The 27,936-nt window shown below is 37.7% G+C and overlaps 2 protein-coding genes across 7 annotated transcripts in view; one reads left to right on the top strand and one right to left on the bottom strand.

Moving 5' to 3' along the window:
* Positions 1-15,790, top strand: part of RNF19A (ring finger protein 19A, RBR E3 ubiquitin protein ligase) — a 54,740-nt gene extending 38,950 nt beyond the window's left edge. The window contains exons 15-17 of one of the 4 annotated variants that reach the window (XR_014170324.1): positions 3,260-3,490; positions 6,897-7,094; positions 15,684-15,790. The gene's annotated coding sequence lies outside the window, so the exon portion shown is untranslated. Of the gene's footprint in view, positions 1-3,259; positions 3,491-6,896; positions 7,153-15,683 lie in introns of those variants that run through there. The other 3 variants (XR_014170325.1, XM_081918755.1, XM_081918753.1) reach the window with 3 other exon arrangements.
* SPAG1 (sperm associated antigen 1) lies at positions 1-27,466 on the bottom strand. Of its 3 annotated transcripts, none has more exons than XM_081918714.1 (19): positions 27,449-27,466; positions 24,815-24,956; positions 24,018-24,177; positions 23,767-23,892; positions 22,918-22,985; positions 22,015-22,127; positions 21,127-21,232; positions 19,579-19,709; positions 17,567-17,673; positions 15,966-16,128; positions 14,175-14,594; positions 13,714-13,813; positions 10,555-10,707; positions 6,265-6,443; positions 5,776-5,917; positions 4,998-5,124; positions 4,531-4,695; positions 1,607-1,975; positions 1-1,463 (listed from the first exon to the last, which is right to left on the bottom strand). In XM_081918714.1, the coding sequence occupies exons 2-19, from the start codon at positions 24,952-24,954 to the stop codon at positions 1,332-1,334; spliced, it is 2,901 nt and encodes a 966-aa protein (XP_081774840.1). In that variant the 5' UTR covers positions 24,955-24,956; positions 27,449-27,466; the 3' UTR covers positions 1-1,331. The 3 variants fall into 3 exon arrangements, with proteins under 3 accessions (XP_081774840.1, XP_081774839.1, XP_081774838.1); XM_081918713.1 differs by lacking the exon at positions 27,449-27,466 and adding an exon at positions 27,266-27,432; XM_081918712.1 differs by lacking the exon at positions 27,449-27,466 and adding an exon at positions 27,036-27,120 and having other exon boundaries at positions 6,271-6,443.
* Positions 27,467-27,936: the final 470 nt, after the last annotated feature.

The raw sequence follows: 27,936 nt of genomic DNA on the forward strand, positions 1-27,936 counted from the left end.
TGCCAAATATATTTATTTTTAAACATTTTCCTGTAAGGGTTCTTCAAGGAAACAACTTTCAACCGGGTTAAAGTCTTAAGGTAACAGAAATGTCATACATAGGTTATTTAATAATGGGGAAAGTCACTGACTAATTTCACCTTCAAAATAGTGCAAGTACCTGAGCAGTCCCTCCCATAATAAAATTTGATATGCACACTAACAATAAATTACGAGTCTCTGGTTTAAAAATATAACAGTTCTATTGCTTTAAAACATTTAACAACATAGTCTATCCTGCTCCCGTTTTGCTGTTCACCAGTAGTCCACAAGCCATATAAAATGATTTTTGTATACCTAGAAGACACAAAGTAGAAGAGGACCAAACTGTCCCTTCTTGGAACCTGCTTACCAAAGTGCGGATGTAACTTTACACATTCAGTGCCATAAAACATTTTACTGCATATATTTAAGTTAGCATTCAATTTTAAGAAGTGTGCCAGTGTTTTCCTTTGAAGCCACACAGAATTGGAGCTAGATGCAAGTGTTTGTCCAAGTGCATCAGCGACTGATGGAAAGAAAGGTAGGTTTCAGCTGCACTGCAGTTAGATGTGACTAGCAGGGAAAAAAATGAAGGCTGTAATAATAATAATAATAATTTTTATTTATACCCCGCCCTCCCCAGCCAAGGCCGGGCTCAGAGCGGCTGTAGGCACAAATGCACTAGGATTGTTTTTCGGCATAAGCCCCACTGAAAGATAATGATGCACAATTTCCATTCTGTCAATGGAACTTTTGTACAAGATGTTCTCCATCAATTCTGCTACATGTCCAAAGACATTTCTGAAATAGTAGCATCTTTAGAAGACTCTCCTGTATTACAAGAAAGGGAATACAACATAGGTGGCTATATTCAGCCCCATTAATACAGCTTGATGTCATTGAATACATTCTGATTATTATACTGTTATATATGGGACCCCCATTTTAGAAACTGTTGATTTGTCCAAGAGAACCATGTCCTCACTGGCTCATGTGTTCTCTCCCCTCTGAAGGGAATGTGCAAGCCTGAGTCCTGTGCTCCTGATCTCATTGTATAATTGCAGGAACAAAATGGTAAGTGAATAGGCCCATTACTTATAAAGCCATGCGCGTGTACTCTGTAGGATAAAATATATACAAGACGAAGAGCAGATTTTTCAGTGTGCAAGTACTGTAAAAAAAAATGTACAGCATATTGAACAGTCCAGGTAAAAGACTGACTTTACCTCATGCAAGCCTGCATAGTTTATATGCCCGTCCTACAAGCATTAAGGGAATGCATGCTAGAGGCAGTTCCAAAATGAAGTTGTTTAAAGTTCAAAGTCTCTCTTAAGGCTCTTCAGATCATCTAAAGAAAATTGTTGGTTTTCCTCTTTGGAAAGAGAATCAAACAGTTGTTGAACCTGTTCTACTTCGTTCTTACTAAGTAGTGTTAGCACCATCTGAAAAGGGGGAAATAATGTGTGGTTAGCATTTATAAATACTATCTGCAAATGGTATTTGTCTAAATGCCTAGTAAAAGCTAGTATTTCATAAACATGCACATTTTCAGAAATAATTGACAGCAAATGCCATAATTCCTTACCTTAAACCTTTCTGCTCTACTCAGGTGGACAAGATGCTGGTACACCAGTCCAGGGTCTTGACAAAATACATCCGACTGCAGGGCTTGGATAAAGAGCAGAAAAATGTCTCCTTCTAGTTTGTTGCTTAAAAGGGCTGGTAAATCTTTTGGCTCAATCGCTGTCAAGAGCTCTGCACAAGCAGCGATGTCCTTATTGGCATTCACAACATTTATAATCTGACCAAATTCATAGGCATTAGATGGCTTTGAAATAATGAGTTTTTCTGAACTATTCATTGGCACTGCGTCAGTCTCTCCTTTAGCGCTGTCATGATTTGATGTAGCCTTCTCTGAAGTACAGGTCACTCTAGCTTCCTCTTCCTCATTCACCTTCACAAAGAAATAACCACATGCCCAGTTGGTTTTGATATATGTATGCAACATGTAACATTTCATAATTGTGATAAGCAGGAGCACAGAGAAATTATTATTGCAGCCTGAGTAAAACTTATGAAAATCTTTCTCCCAAGAGACATTTTAATTCTGTCCTAGACACCATCAAAATGATATATTCAATGTCTGACCCTGTTCACATGTGCAGCTGCCAGATTATAACATAGGTGAGCTTGATTGTGCTGCCTCCATCCCTCTCAGTGGGGTGCTGACTGCATGGTAAAAAAGGATGTAAAAAATTATGCCTGGCTTCACCTATTTGCTCATGTTCATCCTCTGCATGCCCATGCCGTGCAGGTGTCTTATATGTTTAACTGACTTCCACATAGTTGGCTGCACATATGATGGAGTGTCTGCGATCAGAGCACCATATACTAAAAGCAGTAAACAAACTGGTGCACTTACAAAATCAGAGAGGTTGGGTGAGGGAGGGACTATTAAGAGTTTCAATGTTAACTCCACCATCAAAAAACTTTTGTTCAGAACCGAGAGACTGGGCTGAGTCTAGGATAAGAGTTACCAACCTTTGGAGGCCTGTGGGCACATCTGCAAACCAGGGAAACTGCCATGGGCATCACACCCACATTCTACTAGCTACAACAGAATGCTACTTTCAGACCTACCATATTGGCCTGGATATAAGCCTCACTTTTTTCCCAAATTCCGACCGTGAAAAGTTAATAGTGTGGCTTATATTTGCGACCTTATGGTATGCATCCAGAGAGCGGCAAAGCAGTGCCCGTCCTGTGTGCAGTCCCCCATCCTCTTCCCCTAATGCTGGGAAGGGAGAGAGTGAGAAAGGGGAAAGGTCACTGGCAAAGCAGCACAGCTCCGCCGCCGCCCAGTATGCAGTCAGGAACACCTTATATTTTGGTGCTTTTCGTCCCCACTCCCTCCAATTTTAAAGGTGCAGCTTATATTTGGGCCAATACAGTAATTTCAGTGGAGGAGAGGAGACCCTGCAGATACCAGGGAAGCCCTTGGTGATCACGTGTGCACCTGCAAAGCAATGTTGGTGGCCCTTGATCCAGGGCATTTCCCTCTAGCTTCCAACCTGCCCACTTGCTGATTTGGGCTTTTGCTGTCCCTCAATCACTCGACAATAATCTTGACTCAACGGCAAGTGCATAACAACGTTGATAGTTAAAGTGCAAGTAAACACTAACGTGCGACTCATTCCTATTTTAGAGCTTTAGAGTTTTTCATCTTTTAATCTGTTAGGATTCTCTGTTTTAGATACATTATAAAATTAAATAATAATAATAAAGCTTCACAGAAAATGAAAATGGGGAATGAAATTAAACCAGAGATTAATGAAATGGAAATTAGGATCAGAAATTATATAGAAGATGACAGAGAACTGGCAGGACAGAGATGAAACTATGGCAAAACTTAGAAGGAACAACTGATGAAATGGAAGTACCCACTATACAAGTGTCTGGAGAAATGAAGGTAAGATTTTGGAAAACAAAAATGACATAAATGAAGAGAGATCTGGATAATCTGACATCAATGGAATTGAGAGAGAAAGAATTTGACCTATGACTTGGAGTGATCCTAGGGATAAAGCAATTAAATCTCTGGCATTCTTTTTGGAAAGAGAAACACAAAAGGAAGAGTCAGTACTAGATAAGGCTGAAAAAACATGGCAAATACAACAGGAAGTGGAAATTGAAGATACAGAACTGGGTGTGGGCCAATGGATACATAATAAAAGGATTTTGGAATATTATCTCAATATACAATCACAGCAGATAGATTCTTATATGCACAAAGGAGGAAATTGGAGGCAAAATTTAAACATTTAATTAGAGGGGGGGAACATTCTTGGCATTTATCATTAATTGGGAACCCCTTTTTGAGTGAAAAGAAAAATGAACACATAGTTAATATACCACTCTTCATCATAACATCTCAGGGTGATTCAATTTTCACATTTATAGTTTTTTTAAAGAAAATTTGCCAAGCACATAAAGCTGAATGCAAACAAGTTGTGAGTTACCTGTAATATAGAAAAGGAAGCAATGGGACTAAGAGGGCATTTTAAATTTAAATATAGCAACAAGATTTTAAGCATTACAACTCTTTGGCTGTAATAAGTAACATTCTAAACTACCTTACTTTAGTACTATAGTGGGATTCTCTTTATGGCTGCTGTATAATAAGCAACAAGTAAGCCAAAACTATTTATTTTAATACGGTGTTTACTATGTGATAATCAGCTGGTGGCTAGTCACATTTGTTTATAACATCAAACAAAACAGGTTCCCATTAATAAAACACAAGTCCAGAAGACCTTAGTGGTCTTAGCCTTCCACTATTTTCTCAGAAAAGAATCCCCACAACCAGCAAGTCTACAACTGCCTTGCACAACTTACTTAGCTTGCCAGTTACCACAAAGTGCTTGAGCAGCTCAATCCAGACATTTCATAAGGAGGTTTGAATCTTACACACTTATAGGCCCAGTACATGATTTTTTTTTAACTGAATACCTCTTGGATTTCAATTTTTTTCCTTTGCTTTTGTTGCCCGTTGACTGTATGCTCATTTTTCAGTTTTAGCAACTGTGTTGTTTCCTGCAGCTCCTTCTTTGCTTCTTCAATATTTGAATCTATTAGAAGAACTTTCTTCAAATCATCAATACTGGCTTTGTAGTTCTGAAATGTTTAAAAAGTCAATTATTGGCCTTATAAACTGAATAGCTGGAAATATCACAAAATTTACAAATACTCAGAAATATGAAACATAGCAAAACATAGTAAGAACTGGCATTAAGACTAGGTCAGGTGATGCTGTGACTACCACAAAGTGTTCCTCCAAATCAGCAGTCAGCAGTTTTTCATTTCTGTTTCTTCAAACAACAGGAATTCTCCCTCCTTCAAACTTTTGATAATTTAAATGTTATCATTTATGCTATAACTAACACTGAGCAAGTTAAGAGCTAAAACTCTTTTCTTACCTGTAATCCTTTGTATGCTAGAGCTCTTCTGTATAAAGCTTTTATGTTAGAGTCATCAATCTGAAGAACATGATCACAATCTTTTTTGGCTTCTTCATATTGAAACAGCTTCAAGTAACAAAGGGCCCTATAGAGTAAAAAGAAAAAAGAAAAAGCACTGTAAGAACATAGGGTAGCACCCATAGAACCCTGAGGCCAATTCTCAAAGTCCCATTACTTGTATATTAAGAAATGTGTATAGTTGTAGTTATAAGAATGGCTAAATGGCCAACCTAAGTTTGATTCTGATATACAGTTGTACCTTGGTTTTCAAACAGAATGCGTTCCGGAAGTCTGTCCGACTTCCAAAACATTTGGAAACCAAGGTGCAGCTTCCAATTGGCTGTAGGAGTGTTCTGCAGCCAATCGGAAGCCGCGCCAGACGTTCGGCTTCCAAGGCAAATTTCGCAAACCGGAGCATCTACTTCCGGGTTGGCAGCATTTGAGTTCCAAGTTGTTCGTGAACTAAGCTGTTCAAAAACCGAGGTATGACTGTACTAGTTGGAAAGGCAATATGAGAATTGTGTGCCCAGATGTTTATGGTCCTCCCTGCATAGCAGAGTATAAACGTCTTAATATAAAGGCATAGACTTTCATATAACAGAACTGCAATGAAACTAGCTTTCAATTACAAAATTAAAGTTTGACAAAATCAATTTCCCACTAAAATGAATGACAAATTGCCTGCTGATTTGAATAAGCTGGGTTGTATCTGATAGTGTTTTAAAATTCTCCTTACCTGTTAGTGTAGATAGTCTGTTCCTGGGAATTTAATTTGATGCATTCATTGTACTTTATCAATGCTTCTTCATAGTTACCCTTTTTCACAAATTCATTTCCTTTATTCTTAAGTGACTTGAACATTTCTTCTGGGTTTTCATCTATTTTCCCAAACAGATAAACAGATTGTCAGTCATCGGCAAACTTGAGTAGGGAGATCATTCATGCACTAGTTTTGTGGCATTCAGAAAGCAAGGCTGGAATTCATAGAGTATGGATCTATTTCTTAAGAGCAAGTTCATACCGTCACGCTTTTCACTGGATAATCCAGGCTTTGGGGGAACAAGAAGTTGTAGAGGAAGCAAAAATTAAGAACTCCCTCCCCCAGCCCATGCAAGGACACTGCAATGAGAGCATGAAAGCTATATATGCAGCTCTTTTGTTACTAGCAGGAATTTCCCAAGTATTAAGCTTTCTCAAATAAAACATTTATCAGCAATCACGTTACACATACTAGTAAAATGTGACTGTTGATCTCCATGCCTGGCTGCATTTTTCTTCTTTGGCTCTGCAGTAACACTTCCTCCATCCCACCAATGTAACTGAGCAGAAACTGGAACAACAGGAATCGGGGACAGCTTCTCCCTCCAATTTGGGCCATCCTCCTCTATTAAAGTTCTTGTTATCCTAGAGAAAAACAAGGTGTTGTTTTTTTTCACCGACGGCAATAAAATGCAGTAAACTAACTAGGTAATTAAAATACTGCAACAATTTAAATGGTATGCATTCAAGTTTTTAAAAATCTTTTTAAAAAATCACATTAAGCTGTTTTTATTTATTATCCATACCCATGTTATCTTTAGAATGCTAGTAACAATAACATTATCTACTGAATATGTCAACTAAGTACAAGCATGAAAGCCACATTGAACTGTTTCTCTCTTTCAGACCCAGTGAGGAGCACTTCATAGTACAGTACACACAAATCAGCCAAGATAATCAGATTCTGTTTATTTTGTATTGCTAGGAGCAGTCCACACATAGAATTTGAGGTATTCAATAATTACTTCATAGGAATCAAATTTCAAATCTCAGGTTTTATAATACTATGTCAACTTAGTTTAATTCTATTTCACATAGTGCAGAAACAAATACTTTGCAAGCTGAAAATGAATTACCAGAAGGAGAAGGAAGCAGCTGAAATAAGGAGATGGGTTGCCAGGAAGAGAGCAATAAGCAGTGAAGCAAAAGCATAAGTAAGACCTAGAGAGGGGCTGGGGAGTCCATGTGTTCAGAATTACGCAGGAGGAGCCATCATAAGAAGCAAGAAAGTAGAAGGCATTTGGAGTAATTCTTAAAACATCTAAATGCAAATATAAGATGAAAAGAATGGAAATCCTAAGTTTATGACCTCCAATTTCTACTTCATCTATTTCACATGACACTGAATATACATAGCCCCAATTAAATATGTTCAGTGATATTTGATGTCAGTCATATTCAGAGCAGGACAACTGAAATCAATGGGCAAGTTATGCTAAGCCCAAGGTTTTCACTGGGTCTATTAACACTGGGTGCTTCCCACCATTTCTCAAAGCAAATATGGAATAAAAAATTTTCTGTTTAACCAAAGCAAGACACAAATCTCTCAAGCACTTTTCAAAGACTGATGGACATGCCATGAACACTGTTTATTTCTTTAAATAACACAGGATTTAGTTTCAAATAGTTTACATCTGCAGCCAGACCACCACAGTACAAAAGGCTATCCAAGCTAGTCTAAAATACATTGTATGGCCTACAATGTTTTGTGGATTGAACATTAAAAAACGTAATTCAGTGTGATGAATACAAGATAAAATGGAAATATTGCACATATGACTTAGTGTTGGAATGTTAAACTCTTACAAAGCTCCAACTGTAAACTCATTAAAATTCCAGTGTTATGAACTAAGCTCTTGTTTGGAGAAATGATAGAAAAATAGTATCTTGAGAAATCACAAGAGCCATATTTAATAAAACTTAAAACATGAACTAAAATTGATAGCACTTAAGAGACATGTATAATCATCTCAGGTGACAAAAATAAAAGGGAATTATTTATTATATATAAGCAGTTTTATAACTTGAAAATTATTATTTTTAACAATTACCCCCTTTTCAATAACATCCAAAGTGGGCTAGGAAAGAAAAAAAAACCTTTATAGTAGCAGATCTTGGTAAGTAGCTCCCTAATTGGCACGTCAGTTCAGTTTCCAAGTAGTGTGTCCCAAAAGTGAAGTGGGGTTATTATTATGGTTCCTCAAAACTAATATTAGACTTTCAGTGGTGACAGACATATAGGTATATTATGTACATTAATAATTGGCCTTTAGTGCAAGAAACACTTAACTGAGTGGTCAACAAGAAACCACTTTTCTTAAAGGCTCCCTATTAATACAGTAATGTACAGTACAGATCTTAAGATTAAATCTGGCAGTACACTAGTGATCAATTTACGGGAAAACTAAAACTGAACTAAATTTATTGTGCCAATACAGTTATCACAGCAATAAAGCGAACTTATTAGTACATTAATCAAGATGTTTAGGCCAAATGGTTTCATTTTGAAAGCTGCATTCATAGCAAACCTCTGCAATGGTATTCTGCTCCAATACATGCAGGCTTCTTCGTACAAATATCCCCAGCAACATGGGAGTTACATCCACAGAAAAGGATGTTGCACAAGATTCTATGCATATTTTATTTAAAAACATGTATGCATATATCACTTAGTTTTTTTTTAAAAAAACTATTGGTATACAGTCTAAAAAGGAACAATATTTCATTAAAACAAAAACATAACCTAAGACCCGCAAGAAATAGTAAAATACATAAAAGCAAATAAAGCATAAATCTGAATGATTTCAAACTTGTAAAACTTAATGAGTCAGGGAAAGCCCGGGCAAAAACATAAGTCTTCAGCAGACATTGAAAGCATCTGTCCAAGAGGGACACCATTTGCTTGTTCAGTTCTCTATGAAGCTCACCTACCAGGACAACCAAAGTAGTCTCTATCCCAAATCCAAACAAGAAACCAGACTGAAAAGGATCTAGATACCCTCTACCATCTAGAAATATAAAGAATTTGGGTGTCATTTATGCTGGTTTACGACCGTAATAAATATTTGTTGCTGCTGGGTGCCATCACTAGATGCTTAAGCACTTTGTCCAAAAATGGTATGCAGGACACAGACGACTAGTTGCCCAGACTGGTGGCATCTAAGAAAACATTGCCAGTCACCTTTTCACCATAACTTCCTTTCCTGCCTTCTTTCAAAGAAGCATTTACTGATTCACCCAACCTATCGTTCCACCTCTTGCTGCAAGATCCTTGGAGGTATAAGGCTATTATGTGTACAATCTATCCTTGCCTGTTGTAGACTTCAAACCTCCAATGATGCACAAGCTGAAGTGTATCCATAATAACAGGGTGAGCAAGAGTTCAAAATGCACATAATGATTCTGCAATTACTATGGCATTCAAGACAGAGTGGATGTGAGCGACTTCATGCAGGAAATGTCTTGTAAACAAGTGTAGACAACAGACCAGTTGTTAGAGCATGAGACTCTTAATCTCAGGGTTGTGGGGTTCAGCCCCACATTAGGCAAAAAGATTCCTGTATTGAAGGGGGGGTTGGATGAGATGTCTCTTGTGGTCCCTTCAAACTTTACAATTATATGTTTATAATATTCTATGAAATCAGTTACAGTAAGAGTAAATGCCCTCTCACCACTCGGAAAAGCTACACTTGCCAAAATCAGACAGACCAAATTATGATGGAACAGTAACATTTAATAGCCACCATCACTACTACCACTGAGTACCACCAAAGAGTCTGAAAATGGGCTCTAGTCCATGTTGGGTTGGATTCACTTTGAATATTTCACCACTGTGTGTGTCTAGCTGATGTATCTGCTATATCACTGTTTCAATCATCCCAGAAATTGTGGAGCTGGGCTTTAAAAAGTGAAGTGGAGATTTAGAAGCAATCATGTCAAATGCCCTAGTCATTTCCCCATTCTAGAGGTAAGCTAGGGGTCCAACAGGACTGCTAGACATTGGAAATAGAAAACTCCCAAAGAAGCACCAAGAATCCATTTGGATGCATCCATTCCCAGGCAAACTGTTCTAAATCGGTTCCCCACACCTGCAGAGATTAGAGGTCCCAGTGAACTTTAACACTGTGAGGCAGCAATCTGTTCATTATAAGGGGACCACATCAAGTTCCCTAGAACCCATCATTCTGTCAAGTACAAAACACCATATCAACATTATAACCTGCCAGAAGCATGAAGCTCAATAATGATTGAGGCTGACCCATGGTGGTCATGCAGTCATGAAATCCTTACATTTTCCAGACAAATGTATAATTAATTCCCTCAGATTCACCAATCTGGGTGACTCCAAACCATTTTACATCAAAACCACTACTGCTAAATAAGGCATATTTACTAAATCACCTTCCACATATATATCGCAAGGTAATGTACAGAACAGAATAAAAGCAACTAAAAACAGCACAAAAAATAATAGATAATTTTAAAAGGAGGGTATGCAGTAAAGGAAGCAGTATACAGCCCCCATTTTTAATCCAGAATTAGATTATCACTAAACAGGCACCTGGCCACAAAAGATTTTGGTCCCCATTCAACAGATCAGTATATGAAGTCCATTTAGATGAACTGACACTGAAGCTTGTAGTCGGTTCCACATTGGTATGCTACAATTTTATGTTCATGTTATAAATGGTTTTACCTGTTAACACTGTCATTTGCTACCTGGATTCCACTGTCTATTTGTAGTACTGTTTTATAATCAACATATGCCTGCCGATATCGTTCCATAGACTCATAGGCCATTGCTCGACGCAGAAGAGGTTTCAGAGAATATGGATGAAGTTCTAGTGCACTAAAGACAAATGGCCAGAAGTTATTACAAATACTTGAAAGAAAAACACAGAAAAAAACATGCAGAATTTCGATATGCTTATAAACATGTAAATTTCAGATATGGACCTATCCTAAAATAAATCGAAAGAAAAGGAAATAATGTACCAAGCCGTCTATTGCTATTTTATTATATTATTTTTTATATTGGGACAATATAAAGGAAATTCTATTAATCATATAGATAAGAGACAGATTTAAACTGAGTGATACTTATTAGCAGAGAAGCAACTCGGAGGATTAATGGTTATCGCGCTTAAAGTAGTATCTAGGTCAGGAGTAGGGAATTTATGGCCCTCCAGATGCTACTGGACTACAGCTCCTATCATCCCTGACCATTGGCCATGTTGGCTGAGGCTGGTGGGAGTTGGAGTTCAACAACTTCTGGAGGGCCACAGATTCCCCATCCCTGGAAACCCAGCCAGATGGACGGGGTATAAATAATAAATTGTATTATTATTAGTAGTAGTAGTAGTTGTTGTTGTTGTCATCTGTATCTATATGTATATAGCTTGCAGATTGTTATAGTTGCATAACATTCAGTATGTACAGGTACAAAATACAGTGGTACCTCTTGTTGCGTTCCACTCTTGTTACAGACTTTCAGCTTACAAACGCGGCAAACCCGGAAGTGTTTACTCCGGGTTCACCATGTGTGCATGCCCATAAGTGCTTGATTGCACCGTGATGTGCGGAAGAGGCGCTCTAGTTGCAGACTTTTGGGGGGGGTGAACAGCACCTTGAAACGGATTGAGTCCATAACTAGAGGTACCACTGTATACCCAGAGCCTAATAGCTGAAAAAGTATTTATTTATTACTGTCTCCTTGCAATATACACAACTGCCAATTACTTGGTCCAAATTATCTTTACAAGTAATATTACCTGAATTTGTCACCCCTACATGAAGATACACAATACCGATATATACAGAATTTACCTACAAATGGTTCATCCCATATGATGATGAACTCTATAGCTTTAATAAAGATATCATAAAAGAGTAACATCCAACATTTGGGAATTTTTATAATGGAGGGGGAAGCACTTGTCTGAGAATTCTAAGCATTTATGTAATAATATGAACAATGCTAGGTAGGACTTCAATTCAAATCAACATTTTGAATCAAAAAAAGCTGAATTCTGTGGCTTATATAAATTATGCAAATTAAGACTGTTTAGAAATATTTCCTCTGCATAATTTAATATGTGTCAGGTAATCATAGGGAGGGACAAGAGTTATGCAAAACACCAAACCAAGGTTCTTAGCTCTGGAAATCCTGCTGTGCCCACTCTCTGCCTTCTAAGACTTAAAGCACTGCACACAACTTTCAAGCCTATCTTCATAGTTTCAGTGGTGAGGAACTTCAGCAGGTGAGTGAGTGGCTCAGCTGAAATTTCTCAAAGAATTTTCTGGTGATTTCCTTTTCTGAGCCTCTTCTGAAGCATCAGATAATTCCATTCCTCCCCTGGAGAATATTTAGAAAATAGTCTCACCAATCTCACCATTCAGTAATTTGGGATACAGTTTTAATATTTAAAACTGGTCCCTACTTCTACTGCTCATCCTTCTTAGCTCATTCAGCATTAAGTAACAAAAATTTCTCAGAAAATAATTTTATGATTACACTATCTGTCCATTATTTTCAAGGCAGAGTTCTGAGCAGTGAGTAATGACAGAGTTAAGCACTGTCAGCACTGTCTCCAGTGTTATCACTACCCATTACTACAAGTTCTTTGTAACTTCTAAAACTCTCAAATTTCTAAACCAACAAAAGTTGGTGCAATTAAAGATGCCAACCTATTTTACTTATTTTTATATAACAATGATTAGTTGTCTTGGACAACTCTGACACCTGAAAGCTTGTGTGAGTTGCTTAACAATTATGAATTATATGTTGCCTGTGAGATTCAAGAGCTATTAAAGAAAACTGTGATCCAAAAATGCTTATTAAATCAGAAATTTAACTATATTAAAACAGAAATTAAATCAGAAATCCTAACATGGCATCCTCCAGAGTCCAGGCGTTATTGGATTACAACTCCAATCATTCCTCATCATGACCATGCTGCCTGAGGCTGACAGGTAGTGCAGTCGAATAACACCTGGAAGGCATCACACTGGCTACCCCTGTATAAAATACACTGACCATCTAATGTCTACATTTAACAAGGCAAGGCCTGGACAGCTATAGCTCTGCTGCTATGTCTAACTCATTAGATACTGATTAAATACATTCACTGTATAAGAGGATACATTTTAGAAAAGCCAGCAGCAAGTTAGGAATATATGAAGCTGCCTTGTATTGAGTAAGATCATTAGTCAATCTAGGTCAGTATTGTATACACAGACTGATGACGACTTCCCTAGGTTTCAAACTGCGAACATTCCCACTCCTGTCTGGAGGTGCCAAGAACCGCACCTGGGACTCTCAGCATGCAAAAGCAGATACTCTATCACTGAGCTACACCCTTCCGCTCATGTTCTAGATGAGAGAAAGGATTCAAGACATTTGCCTTCAGAACTATACCCTATACTGCACCATACGTAAGAGACCAATAATGTGTTTTCTGGGAACCACTGCAACACAATTGCAATCATGTTGCAATTATGATGCAACTACTTAAAAACGTTTTGGATAATATCAAACATAATTCTAGGCTCAGGTATCAAATGGAAAATACATTAATAGCTATAGGAACTAACATACAATTCTGTAATGAACTTGCTTTAATTTTACATTCAAACCAACCTTACATGTTTATATAACTTGGAGAAATATTAACTGTCTTTCTCATCTTCCTCCCTCTTAGCAAGGAAGTGATTTCCAACACATTCTGACGAAACACATACTATCATATTCATAGGGGTTACACATTTCAAACTGTTTAAACTCTTTAAAGGAAGGTTAAATGCTCTTTTAATCATGGGGGGGGGAATTGTTTATCTGCGTAAGATTGGTATTTACCTGTTACAGTCTTGAATGCAGTCAACACAGTTTCCTTCTTTTAGGTAACATGCTGCTCTGTTTGAATACAAAATACTTAGATCCTCTGGACTTTGGATTCCTTAAATTACAAAAAATTATAGTGGATTATGATCACTGAAATCAAGTTTTATTAGTATAAAATACTTCATTAGATTGTAAGTTGCATTGCAGTAGTGCAATTGTGCTGATGAAGCAAAGCTTCAAGGATCTTTTTTTTAGTGGATCACCTATAAATACATCCTACTGCTTTAATATGCAGCCATAACTCAGTTACAATGAAATTCTACACAATAAATCTGATTCTCATGGCAACGGTATATGAATATTTTCACAACTACATAATTATTACAGAGAAATTCAGCTTTCTCCTAGAAATATATTAATTGAAGAAAGGATACATTTTAAAATCACCATAAGAACTGCATAAAGATATAACTCACCAGAACTAATTACATTTTCAATTGCTTCTGAGTATCTGAGGACGGCCTCTCCAAATTGTCCATTTTTAAATAATTCATTTCCTTCAGCTTTCAGTTTTGCTGCAGTGGAAGGGAACAAAGTAGAACTGTTTTTTCCAGCTGCTGAAGATTCTGCATTTTTCTGTATTACTTCCTTGTTTTCACTATTATTTTTGTCACTGCCCAGATAGCCATTTACTTCATTTTCAGAATCCCGTAAAACCTTTGCTGTCTTTTTTTCAGGTGTGCCTTTTTTAACACTATTCTCCAAAGGGTCTCTGAGCTTCTGTGCTTCCTTGGGTTCCCATTTACAGCCATCTCCTTTGCTGGGAAACTTCTTTTGTGCATTCCCCATTTCTGTCTTCTCAGTTGTGATCTCTCCTCCCACTAGCACAGCAGTTTCTACAAGGAAGTTAATCGGCTAGGTTAGACTGCATCATCAGAAGGAACCATTGTGAAAGCAAAGGAGGGGTGGATTAAAAGCATGTACAGGTATATCACACATATTAGCTTACTGAAATGAATTCAATGAAAGATAACATTTTCTGCAGTCTTTTTAGACTGCACAGCTAAGTATAAATGGTTTGCCATCATGGGAATTTAACACTGTCAAATCAGTATTTTTTAAGAACTGGCACTACTCTCTTCTGAATGGTATACAATCACCTTGAAATTAACCTTTTAAATACTAGATGCTCAACTTAAAATTTGGCCTGACAAGCAAATTAGACAGCAAATCACAACTGCATTTTATATCAAACATATAAAAAGATTAAGCCATGTTCTGTATTGTGAAGTATCACATACAGTTTCCGGTCCACTAAAAGGTAAGGATAAATTCTTCTACCCTTTATTTCAAAAAGGCTTTCTATTCATATCCAAATGGTCTAGAATAGATAGCAGGGGCCAAAATGGTACTGGATAAACCAATTAACAGTTTTTATACTAGTAGAGCTGTATTCACTTGCTACTGTCTGAAAAAACGGAATAGATTGCTTAAAATGAACAATTTGGAGATCAGTTTTAGAACCTTGATGAATATTCAATATATAAAATGTATAGCAGATAAACAGATTTACCATATGCTTTATCTCTGTTAGCCCCTATAATAGTATAATAGCATCTTCCTAAAACAAATAATTTCAGATTTTAAAAATAAAACTTGCAATATTGAACATGTTTATTTCTTACTTATCTAAACACAAAATATTAAACAAAATTGTTTAATACCATCTTAAACCAAAAATAGAAGACCACAAATTTATGAGAGTTTCCCTCTTAAAATAGCTCCAGTGTCTGCAAATCTACTGTTAAAAGACATATGAAAAACAACTGTTCAAGGTTATGCTATGAAAACATTTTAAAGGAAAATTGGAGTGGGTGGGGAATAATGTGCAATATTACAGATTGATAGTATGTCTAAGTACTGTACACAAACAAGTTGGGAAGCTGGTGAATCAGAGAGATATTTGATTTCTGTTTGAATTCCAGGCCACAGCTATCGGGGAAGCAAGACCCTCTTGGGATGCTGTAAACCCCTCCATCATAGGCTCAGGTATACATATATATGTGTAAATAAAACATATATCATAAAGACACCTCAGTCTCTACTGTGCCTCATTCCGAAGGAAACATGAACCCTGGGTAAGTGCCTGCAACCCCTGGAATCTCACACTGCTCAAGACTGGGATGATGTGCAGTACTATCTTCCAGTGAGGTGACACTACAGTCAGCTCCATGTCCTTCCATTAACAATTATCAAGTTAAAATTACTTTTATCTCCACTGCCATTTTCACATTCTGCTTCATTTCCTCCTAGTTCTTCATCACCATCTGAGTCTTCTATATCTTGAATAAGTATTTTTTTCCCCTTGCTATTGGTTTGAGAAATAGGTTCCAACTCTTTCAGCTTCTTCTCAATATCCAACAAGTTTTTCTGTAGTAATATAGCAATATTTATTTATTTTTATTTTAATAATAATTCTTCCACCACTGAAAGATACGCTCAACATTTTCAACATTACATAATACTGTAATTGCAAAAGGAGAAAATTAGAGAACAGTGTCAGAAGTGAGATCAGAACCAAAGTACTTAGAACTGAAAGTACATATACCTCTATAGGAAATTCTATTTAAAAAGAACCTGTTCAGTACAATAGTAGTTCTCAAATAAATTTAAGTAATACAGTTGTAAATGTAGGGATATTATATTGGGAGTGGTGCTTTAAATTATCTGTAGTGGGAGATAGTTAAAGTAGAAATGTCTAAAATCCTGAATGAGGCAACTGGTTTAATACCACAATTGATATTACTGAATACAGTTTGTTTGATGCTTTCATTACTATCAGTCTATCAAGATGGCCTTTGGAACCAGACTGACTATAGCTCATCATTAGAAATCGGCTCAGGATTTCTCTCTCAGTTTGGCACAAAGATCATTCACCAACTTAAGCTACTGAAAGGGCAAGAAAAACTAGACTCTGTTTTAGAATATCTTCTATATTAAATTCATCATGTGTAATTGGTAAACCACCCTATAATCCTCAGACAAAGGGTGGTATAGAAATTTAATAAATAAATATAAATTGTGTGGAGCAATTATACGTTACCATACTTCTCCTGACATGTATGTGCTACTTAGGTCACCTGCACTAAACCAGAGTGAGGAAAATAAGCTGCAGGCTGACATGCCTTCCGTGTCAAGAGAAACACTACCAAAGCCCACCAATCAGGGACGGTGCCAGTGACAACACCCACATAGGGAGCCAATGAACTCACAATACCACATCCCCAGCATACACAATACCAGATTGCCCCACTCAATCTGCTGCAAATGGCTCAGCCAGCAATCTTGTACTCCACTGGTTGAGGGCTACAGGATTTATTGAAAGCCATGCTATGCCACCGGAACTTGAGATACTCATTCTGGAAGGAACTGGGCTGCAATTGGCCAACTCAGTGTACAGAACCATAGCAATATCCACAACAGAGTGGCTACAAGCACAGAGGTAATCAATTGCTCGGATCTCTCTTGAACCCTCAAAATGTGCAGATTATTTCTGTGTGACATTCCCTCCAAATCATATAACTTAGCTTGCAGAGCAGCATCAAAATTGAGAGAAATATGGTATTGTAATAGTTGGGTGAGTGGTGGGCTCTCCACTCTGGATCAGCTGATGGAAACTTACTGCTTTTTTCCCTTTTGAAAAACCAGTTTAACCTGCTGTCATCTGTGGGATGGCAGTATTTGTATCAAATACAGTATTTGTATTAGATATATTTCATTGTGTACCATCTTTCAATAGTAAATATGTCTAATACAAACGGTATCCACAGTTTACAATACGTCCATGAAGTCAACAATTAATACTTACCTTAGCAATAGCATTTTCTGGCTCAATATGTAACACTTTCTTCAAATCTTCTGCAGCTGCTTTGAAATTATGTAGATTAGTGTAAACAGTGGCACGGCGCATAAAAGCTGCAGATCAATAAAGAATGCATTATTTTATTGCAATATTCTAAGTTACATAATAAATATGTCAATATAATGTGAAATAGTGGAAATGTAAAATAATTATGCATTAATTATATAATAATTTGCAACTATTGCAATATAACTTTGTAATAAAGAGGAATGGTTTAAAAATAATTTCAATTTGACGCAGACAAACCATCTTCACATATAAGGATCCATTTTAGTACAGGCATGCAGATCCTCAGGCCGAGGGGCCAAATGCAGCCCTCCAGGCCACTCCATCTCGCCCCTGAGGTTCTCCCCAGGCCACACCCCCTCCTGAACCACACCCATCACCAGTCCTTCTTTACAGCCCACTCTAGTGTTTTTGCCTGGCTGGAATGTGTCCTTAACTCCAATAAGGCTTCTTGCTTCCTCAATGGAGAATACAGAGAGATGTGAGAGTGTGAAGAAGCCAACCTACAGTACACAAGGCAAAAATGGCAGTAGTTGCTTAGCCCACTTTTGCCTCTGGTCTTGCCCATCAATGGCACGAGGTCCTATAAGGCTGCCCAAAAGCGAATGAGGCCCTCAGGTTGAAAAAGGATCCTCAACCCTTATTTTAATACTGTAATTATTCCGCTAAATTTCTAGTCTGTCCCACTCTCCCATCAAAGTATAATCTGTTACCAAAAATTAACCCACTAAAAGAGATGTGATTACAGCTGCAATAACCTATATAATGTAACATGGCATTGTTTCTTATTTATTCATTATATTTTTATGCTGTTCTTCCTCCAAAGACCTTGGGGTGGCTTAGGTTACTCCCCAGTTTTATTGTCAAAATGATCTGTAAAGTGGGCTAACCTTGAAGCCAGGTTTCCCTGGTCCTAGTCCAACAAGCACACTATAAAAAGTCTCCCACATGGTATATGTATGTACAGTATGATAATTGCATGGCATGGACACATAAATTCAAAATGTTGTATCTGTACACAATCACTTGTCATGGGAAAACAGAGCAAAAGAGATAACAATTGCTGTGAGTGGGAGAGGCCAACTATTTCTTAAAGGTGTAAGCATAATTCCAGGAGGAATTCTACACTCCCAGTAAAGGCAGCTGCGGAATCCTGAATCCCTTCCTCACCAGGTGGAGGAGTTCCACTCCTGGATGCCTCTTCATTGCAGTAGGGGCAAGTTTTATACAAACTATGCCAACACTGGAACTAGCATAACTTCCCTCCTACTGAAACCAACTGGGGATAGAAATAAAGGAAATAAGTCCACTTTATGTCCTATTTTGTGCTTAGACTCTTGTGCTTCCCTGGATCTCTGTAGGATTGCTCTGTTATTCTCCCTTTTTATTTACTTAGTTTGGTGCTAGGAAAAGGCAGTACCTAGACATGTGGGGACTTCCCTTTTACACTGTATATAAAAAGCCAACTTTTCATCTGTCAGAATTGCAATAAATTGCTTTAGACAAAGTAGACTGAACTTCCTTCAGCTGATTAATAGTTGGAAGGGGAACTCTTGTTGCTTGGAATAAACTTTTCCCACCACCGCCTGGCTAGCCCTGTCTCGGAATTTACCTTGAATTGAAGGGATACAAGCTTTTACAGTGAATATTGGAGATGAGTGGGAAAATATTCAGGGTTCTAATGGCAAATCACAGATACTGTACCCCCATAAATTCCCTTCCACTAAACCATGTAAAGCACTTAGCATGGGTACTAAGCCACTATGTGCTGAACAATTCATTTCCCGCTATAGCAGAAGTGGAAAAATAAAAAACTGAGAGCGGTTATTCCACAGAATGCAATCCACAAATTTCAAAAACCAGTGTTTGTCAGGTATACTGATTTTGCTCCATTCATTTAAAAAGATTTTTTGCTAGCATTAATTTCTCAAAAGTGATTTCTTTAATTTTACCTTTTATGTTTTCAGGGTCCATTTTTAACACTGTCTCACAATCCTGATGAGCAACATGCCAATTCTGAAGTTTTATTTCTGCCTGAGCTTTATTATTGTATGCAGCCACAGTGGGAAAGGCAGATATGCTCCTGCAAAATACTGAGGCATTAGGCAGGCTGAAATGAACACAGACACTTCAGAAAAGAGTCAGGTGACGCCTTAAAGCCTAAGGTGCGGGGATGTTGTTACAAAGTAAAGCCAGAAGACCCAAGAATGAAAAAGATAGGAGTGTTACAGTACTGTACAGAGTACAAATGAAAACAAGTACCGGTCAAAAGAGTAAAAGATCCAATCAGAGTGGGCGAGGCCTCCCATCTGCTAATGAAAATGGCAAAGGAAGATAAAGAATACACATAAAGGCCTAAAGAGGGACAAATTATTTTCGGTAGTTACCTAACCATTTTCATTCTCTATTGATCTCATGCAACTCAGTGCAGAAAACTGACAAGTCATAAAGCTTTTATAATATGAAGACTATATGATAAAGCATGTAAGAAAGGCCAAGTGATCTACAATTCTGCCTGTCACCCTTGTCATCGCAAAAGGTACATATGTCAACGATGATGAACTCTCCAGCTTAGAAGTGAAGGTAGAGCTGGGATAATCCCCTGCAACTGCACTGAGTTACAGAGCAAACTAAGTTGCACCCACCCCCAACTCCAAGCTGAAGACGAAGGCTGTGGCCTGCCATGTTGGCCGTGGGCAGTTAAAGATTCACAAAGTGCCTCTGCTGCTTAGTACCTAAACAAGCACAAGTTTTCTCTCTGGCTTTGGAGGTGAAGGTTGGCATAGGCTCATTTGGGTAATTGGCAGCAGGGCTACATCAAGTACATCCGCTGTCCAGTGCCAAAACAAATTCTAGTTCTCCACCTACAAATTTGGAACTGGAGGAGGGTGGGAGTCATCCCCACAGTTATGCCGGGTTTCAAACCTCCAACAAAGCCCAGCACAACTGCAAAGACCACCAGGAAGAAGGCATCTATATATAACATATTCAATACAATCAGGATCAGTCCAAGCCATTTTTGCTGCCTAATAGGATAGGATAAGAAGGCAAAAAAATAGTGTCATGTCGCACCTGAGGTTTTTGTCAGTACACAGTCTCAGTCTAGAATGCCTTATTGTGAGGGTTACTGTGTGGCTAAACAACATATACACAGAAAAATGCATACCATAAAATTGATATATGTATACTAGTACAAATTTTGTTTAAACCACTTTTAAATAACGAAGTTGATAGTGAAACAGCTAAATGATTTTTTAAGTGGAAGTTGCAACTTTTAAGACTACATATTAATGCCTGCCTTACATCCAGGTTGCTACTGTATTTTAATATTTTGCTGGAAGCCGCCCAGAGTGGCTGGGCAAGCCCAGCCAGATGGGCGGGGTATAAATAAATAAATAAATAAATAAATAAATAAATAAATAAATAGATTATTATTATTAATTATTATTATTATTATTATTGCTACTGCAGCAGGCTAATAATTACTATGGATGACTCACCGAGTATAGTAGATAACGGCTTCTTTGTAGTCTCCTGTAACAAATGCTTCATTTCCTTTTTCTTTTTCACGATTAGCAATGAAGATTTTTTCCTTTGTAGTCAAACCTAGAAAATATCTATTACATATTAAAGGAAGAAAAATTGCAGGCAAAACCAAAATTTCTCTTTAACACTACAGAGAAATAATAAGAGAGAAGGAATATTGTAAAAGACACAATCTACAAGTGCTCTGTTGTGTTGATTTGAGTCTCCACCCACTTCAGGCAACATGCTATATCTCAATAGTTGAACACATACTTTGTGTACAGAAGGTAACAAATTTAATTATTAGTCTGTCCAGTTAAAAGGAACTCCTGTAACAAGGCTAGGAAGCACCTCTGAGATCCTGAAATACTAGTGGCACTCAAAGTAGGCAGTTATACAGTGGTTGAAATTACACTTTGGAATTTTTTGCTTTATTGTTTTAAGGGTATACTATTTTTTTCAAGGTATTGGTTATAACATTTTAAAACCCTGTTTACAAAAAAATGTTTTCTAGCTATATTGCTGATTTATCTACTACCTTAGCAGAATTATGCAATCAAAAACACAGGATTTTTAAATACTGTAATCCAGCAGTACTGACTACATTACTGAATTTTGAAGTAACATGGTAAAGTGGGGGTAAATGTTTCTGGGAAAGGATAGGCAGGCATTGGATATATACAGAAGTTACTGACAATGCATACAATACTGATAAACAAATTCATATAAAATTGTCACAATTCTATATGGGCATCAAGTCACAGTATTTTTGAAAACAGGGATTCCTATGAGTAATAGATTTTTTATTTTTCAATAAAAGGCAACAGCAACCAAAATCACTGTAGTATTGAATGAAAACCTACCTGTTGTGTCTATATCAGATTTTGGTAACCCTTTGTTAGTAGTTTTAAAGATGGGTTTACTCTTATTTTCCTCATAACCATCAATTTTGGAACATTCTTTTTCCACATCAAACCTTAAAAAATGGAAAGGCATTTAATATATTTACATTATAATAATAAACATCCATAAATTATACAAATGTGTGTTTAACTATAACAAGACTTCACACTTACATAGTTTAAGGGTATGATGGACCATTAATCTGCAATATAGGAATATGCAGGTGGCCCATATGGGGATCAAACCCATGATCTTGGCATTATCGGCACCTCACTCTAACCAATTGAGCTGCAGCAGTGGGCACGTTCTACTCTTAAGTAGGAAGAACCAGCTGTACAAATATAAGATGTGGGAAAGGATCTAGGTGTCTTAGTAGACCACACATTTAATGTGAGTCAAAAGTGTGGTGCAGCAGCAAAAAAAGGCTAATGCTATTCTAGGATGTATAGTGCCCCTATCAAATGAAGTAAGAGTACTGCCTTGGAATTCCTATTCTGCCTTGGAAAGACCATACCTGGAGTACTGTGTCCTGGTCTGGGCACCACAATTTAAGGAGGATATTGGCAGGGCAAGCAAGATGTCGTGCAAGGAAAAATTCTTGCACAGATCAAATACTTGCCTTAGTATGATGTTGAATACAACTCATCATATTTAGAGTGCTTTCTCCCAACATGCAATTTTTGTGTAAAGTTCTCCATTAATACTAGACTTTCGAATACATTTGTCTATAGTTAGACCTGTGAGATTTTGAGAATTTCAAGGGAACGTTAACATAGAAACAAACCTTCCTTTTTCAAAACCAACCTAAATAGAACATTAGAAAATAATTGAATTAAACAATATGCAGAAGGTATCTGACATACTTATCCCACTCTCTATAGTCCCTTGGTACATTTTTATTCTTTATCACACCATTTCTTGAAGTTTTGCTCTAGAATGAGAAGTCAGACAAGATATAAAAAAATAAGCTTCATCAAAGAATTTGTTTTGTTACTTTTCATTTCATGTAATATGAGCATTATAACATGTTTTAGCTACCTCAAACTGAGGTTTTGGAGTTCACATATGTTCAGTAAGTAACTCAATCACTTGCTATCCATTCTACAATCATGTGCTTATCAACTAAGAATAAATGTCAATATTTGGATATTTAAAATTCTCATACGGGAAAAAATTAGAATTGCAAACATATCATTTGCAAACATACATAACCAAGTGGGACTTGCAATTAAACATTGCAGCATAGAGTGCTATCTCATCAAGAATCCAGCCCCTCCCCCTCCAGCTTTCCATTCCTCACCTCCAGTTAGTGGGCATGAAATGCTCTGCCATCACTGGGCTGATTGGGGTTTGTTTGTACTTTTTTCCTACTTCTGCAAACCTTTGAGATGCCCTGAACCTACTGATAGCTTCCTTTTACACGATTGGCACTCAGAAAATTTAAATGTAGGGTCCTGAATTGAATTGAATCAAGTAGGGTCCTGTGACAAAATGTTCCATTGTAGAGTACTTCTCTCCAGGGTTATTAGATGTTTCCCCCCTCCCATTTGATATATGACCAAGTCATACTCAGAGTAGATCTACTGAAATAGGGACAAGTTGGCCATGATTTCAGTGGGTCTCCTTCAGGTATGACTTATTCAGATGCCAACAACACATTAAAAATTTATATATATAGATACTGAATATTGTATAGAAACACAGATCCCCACCTGTTTAGATGGAAGAGAGCTATCTGAACTACGAACTGGTGGCAAATTTTCCACTTTCTCCTTGAATACTTCCGTTGTAGCATACCACATTTTATACTCATCTTCTTTCATTTCGGTAATCCAGCTCTGAAATAAATCGAAAACATAAACATATTTCAAAATCTGAATTTTTTTTTTACCAGGCAACAACTATTTGTTATTTAAAAGTCACATACAAAATTAGCATGCTGCGGAATGAAGAAGTGCAATACCTTCATTTCATTCTCTATTTCTTTCCATTCCTCAGTAGTAAAATCAGAAGCAGTGGCTGCAGGTTTATCTTTTCGCAGAGCTCTGCTATTTGGAGCCAAAGACTCAATGCGTTTTTCACAAAATAATACAAGATCAGGATAGAAGCCTTCTTCACCAGATCTAAAAATTAATAAATGTGACATTATACGAACTTCAGTAAGCACAACAAGAATTCTCTTCTGTCCCCTGTAGCCCCCATGCACCTCAAAATATGCTATGACAGGTTAGGGAAAACTCAAGAGAGAGTGCAGAGAAAGAATATGTCCTGCTGGATGAGTAGACCTCCGCACATACATTAGATATCACCAATAGCAATTTTTAAAGCATAAACCATAAATATTAACTTCAGGAGTTGTTATAACATGCCCCCCCTTCTGAGATAAAGACTTCCACTATTTTTGTTTGATTTGCTCTAGACTTGTAAGTAGTTTACAGCTGACATTGCTACATTTTGTATTGTTTTTGTATTGCTTTTTTAAGCTCAATAGCCATTCAATGGCTCAATTCTGCAAGACCAAAAGCCTTAGCTAGTATAAATCTATCACCTTCTCAGTCCAAACAACCAATTTATGTTATACTAATGCCATGCTAGCAAGACTAAACTATTTTCACTTATTTAAAATTATGACAATATTTAGCTTCTAAACAAGTTTTCTGACAAGGTTTGCAAAATAAGTGATGACCTAGTTAATGTTTAGTTAATATGAATAAAAATATGTAAACCATAACAAAATAAATATGTAATTTAAATGTTTACCTTAATATCTTAAGAATCTTTTCCAAATGCTTAACATCTTTGCATGTTTCAATGAATTTGTAGTCTAGATGCTCAATAGGAATTTGATACGTTTTTGTTGTTCCTTGGCTTAACAAGCATGAAACTTGGTCAGCACTCATAACTAGAAATATAAAAGGTAATATTTAAATTTTCCCAGTGTTCATATATATTTTGAAATTGCATAGGCTCACTGAATAATGTGTTATAATGTCTTATGTTACAATTTCTTATGTACATATGCACCTGTTTTAAATCCTTCTAGCTTCAGTCCATTGAAATGGAACAATTTATAGGACCAGGACTTTCTGTGTGGGTAGTACTTTATGCACCATGAATGCTTATATGTATAAACAGCTACTGCTAGGAAAAAAACCTGATTAAGTGAAAAGAATTTCCTCTGCAGAATTTTTCACATGTATAATTCTGTTTTTGTTTCTAAATCTTTGCAGCCACTGTTTTCTTATTTGTATTTGCAATAACAGTTGCTTTTTATTACAACATGCCAAGTGCAGACTTCATAACGTTTATGTTCATTCAGATTTGGCAGCCATCTGAATGTCAAACTTTTTTCCATAATACAGACTAATTGAACATAATCCTATTTGTGAGAATTATTCTCAGATCCTTTTGCATATAAATAAATCCATTGATTGAATTTTGTCTGCAAATTATGTGACTGATGATCTTAGAGTATCATAGGTTCAGAGAACATTGTGTATTTGTGGATTACCTGTTGTGAGAGATCTTCCACATTATTTACCTTCTGTTCTCCTTATGCAAATCATACAGAATACCTACAAGCTCATTTCTTGAACATGGTTTATAATGCTACAGTTTGTAAGAATACTGAGTATTTTACTGTGCACTGGTTAACAAGTGCAAAATGTCAGCATCAATTAAAAAACAAACCCTGTAATTTCCCATGAAAATGGAATGCTAGAAAATTTTGACCCATCCCCATTTTGAAACATAAAAAACAAAACAAGAATCATTTAAGCCTACAATGTAGCATAAAAACACAATTTCAGCACTGTAATGGGGAAATACATTTTTTATAAAGAATAATTCAAGGACAATGCCCTCTACAGTTAAAAAAAAGGAACAGGTTGCAGCAAATAAATAAATAATCCACTAGCAACTGTTGCTATGTACTGAAGTGAGCCACAAAGCTCAGAAATTTCAGGAGATCATCATCTCCTGAAATTAGGCCCTGCTCTACGCAGTTTCACAACACCGCAGAGGCAAGCCTCACTTTTTCAGTACATGCAGCAAGCTCCTAAAATAACAACATTTTGAAGGTATTCTGCTTTATTTTATATGAATGTCTGAAATAACTGGATCATTTGTGTTGGGTCCCCGATTTCCTTCCCTCTCCTTTTTAAAATAAAATAAAATAAGAATAAAATGCTTTTATTTGCTTACAGGGCATCTGGGCATAGATGTAAAGCACAGAGCTGGCAAGACTCCAGCCACCAACCATCTAAATGTGCCCAGAGGTCTAAATTTGTATCTATCTGTATAAAGCAGCACATACAAATTTGTGGTAGCGACCTGTACCATGAGTATTTTAAGGGCCCAGCCAGCGCCCCTTTATCAAAGTAATTTCTACAGCCTTAGGCCCAATTCACACAAAAATCAAGAAGTGACCTTAGCAACAGTAGTCACACCCCTATGTTCACCCTCAGAGCAATGAGGGTGGTGGGGAATGGGCATAGTCAGGATTTTGTTTAGGGGGGGGGCAGAACCTCAAATTTGTAATGATTTTAATTGATTGGGGGCCAGCTGCCCCCCTTGGCTACGCCCATGGGGGGTAGGAAAAGGAGCATGAAAGATAACAGCTGTGCATGTATGTTGCCCATGTAATATACACCGTTGAGGCTTTTTGCAGTTTCAAATGCCCATGTAGTTGAGCACGGGCATAGCCAGGAGTTATGTTGGGGGGGGGGGCAGGATTTATGTTGGGGGGCAGAACTGAGCTCCATGTGACACGATTGGTCAGTTACTTGAGCATTTTTATTTATTTACTTGATGGGGGGGTATCTGGCTACAAGCATGTAGCTGAGTGACTTCAGGCCAATTACCACCACAATCTATCCTACTTTACAGGGTTGCTGTGAAGACAGTCAGAGAAAAGCCATACCCTGAACTTACTGGAGAGAAAAATCAGAATTAATTTAATTTTAAAGAAAGAAAAACACACATTGGCACCACCACCTGTTTGCCCCCCTATGAAGCCTGTTCTCCCAATTATAGCTGCCTCTCAGCATCATCGCACCTTCCCCGTTTGCATCACCCTAGACTCGCCCCCCCCCCGCTCTCCCACAGCCCTCCCCATCCATCCTCCGCGATTCCTCGCCCTCCCTCTTCCTCCTGCCGTTATCCTCAAACGGCCACACACAGCATCCCCTGCCCGGCACCGGACGCTCCTACCTGCTTCCTTCCCCAGCGAACGCCGCCACTCCAACGTCCTTTTCCACAGGAGAGAGAGAGACCCCAGCAACGCTTTGCCGCCGCTCGGAGCGGCCTTGAACCGGCGCCGCTGAGGGAAACCCTACAGGTGGCCCCGCCGAGAGCCACTTTTTAAATAGAATTCGCTCGAGCAACAAAACGTACCCCCTCAAGCGCATGCGCAGAAGGCGAGCGGCCCACCACCACCTCAGCGCCGTCGCCCGAGGAAGACAGTCTCCACCGAGGGCCGCGCGGGGCGGTTGCTAAGGAGACGCTGCTCCGTCGCCGCCGCTCTGGAAAGGGCGGATTGCCAACGTTGTGAGGGCAGGCGCTCGTTCCCCTCCTCCCGCACTTCATTAAAGCGTACATCTAAAAACGGTTTAATCTTTCGTCTTCTTGTCTATTGAATTTGTTCTAAATATATCCCAATCCCACCATGTTTTACACTCGCCGAACAAAATCAGGGGGCAACAATGAAGTTCAGCAACTAAAAAGCACCATCATAATTAATAAAAAAAAACACCCAGGACTAAACTTTTGCTATAAGAACAGTACTACCGATATGCCACCTTAAAGGTGGCTTTTCATTAGTAGGCTCAAGGAGGCAAACAAGATACCTGCACAATGGAATACACAAGTAGTAGCACAATTCT

This window comes from Podarcis melisellensis, assembly GCF_964234715.1.
Source record: "Podarcis melisellensis genome assembly, chromosome: 7".
In the NCBI taxonomy this organism is placed as follows: Eukaryota; Metazoa; Chordata; class Lepidosauria; order Squamata; family Lacertidae; genus Podarcis; species Podarcis melisellensis.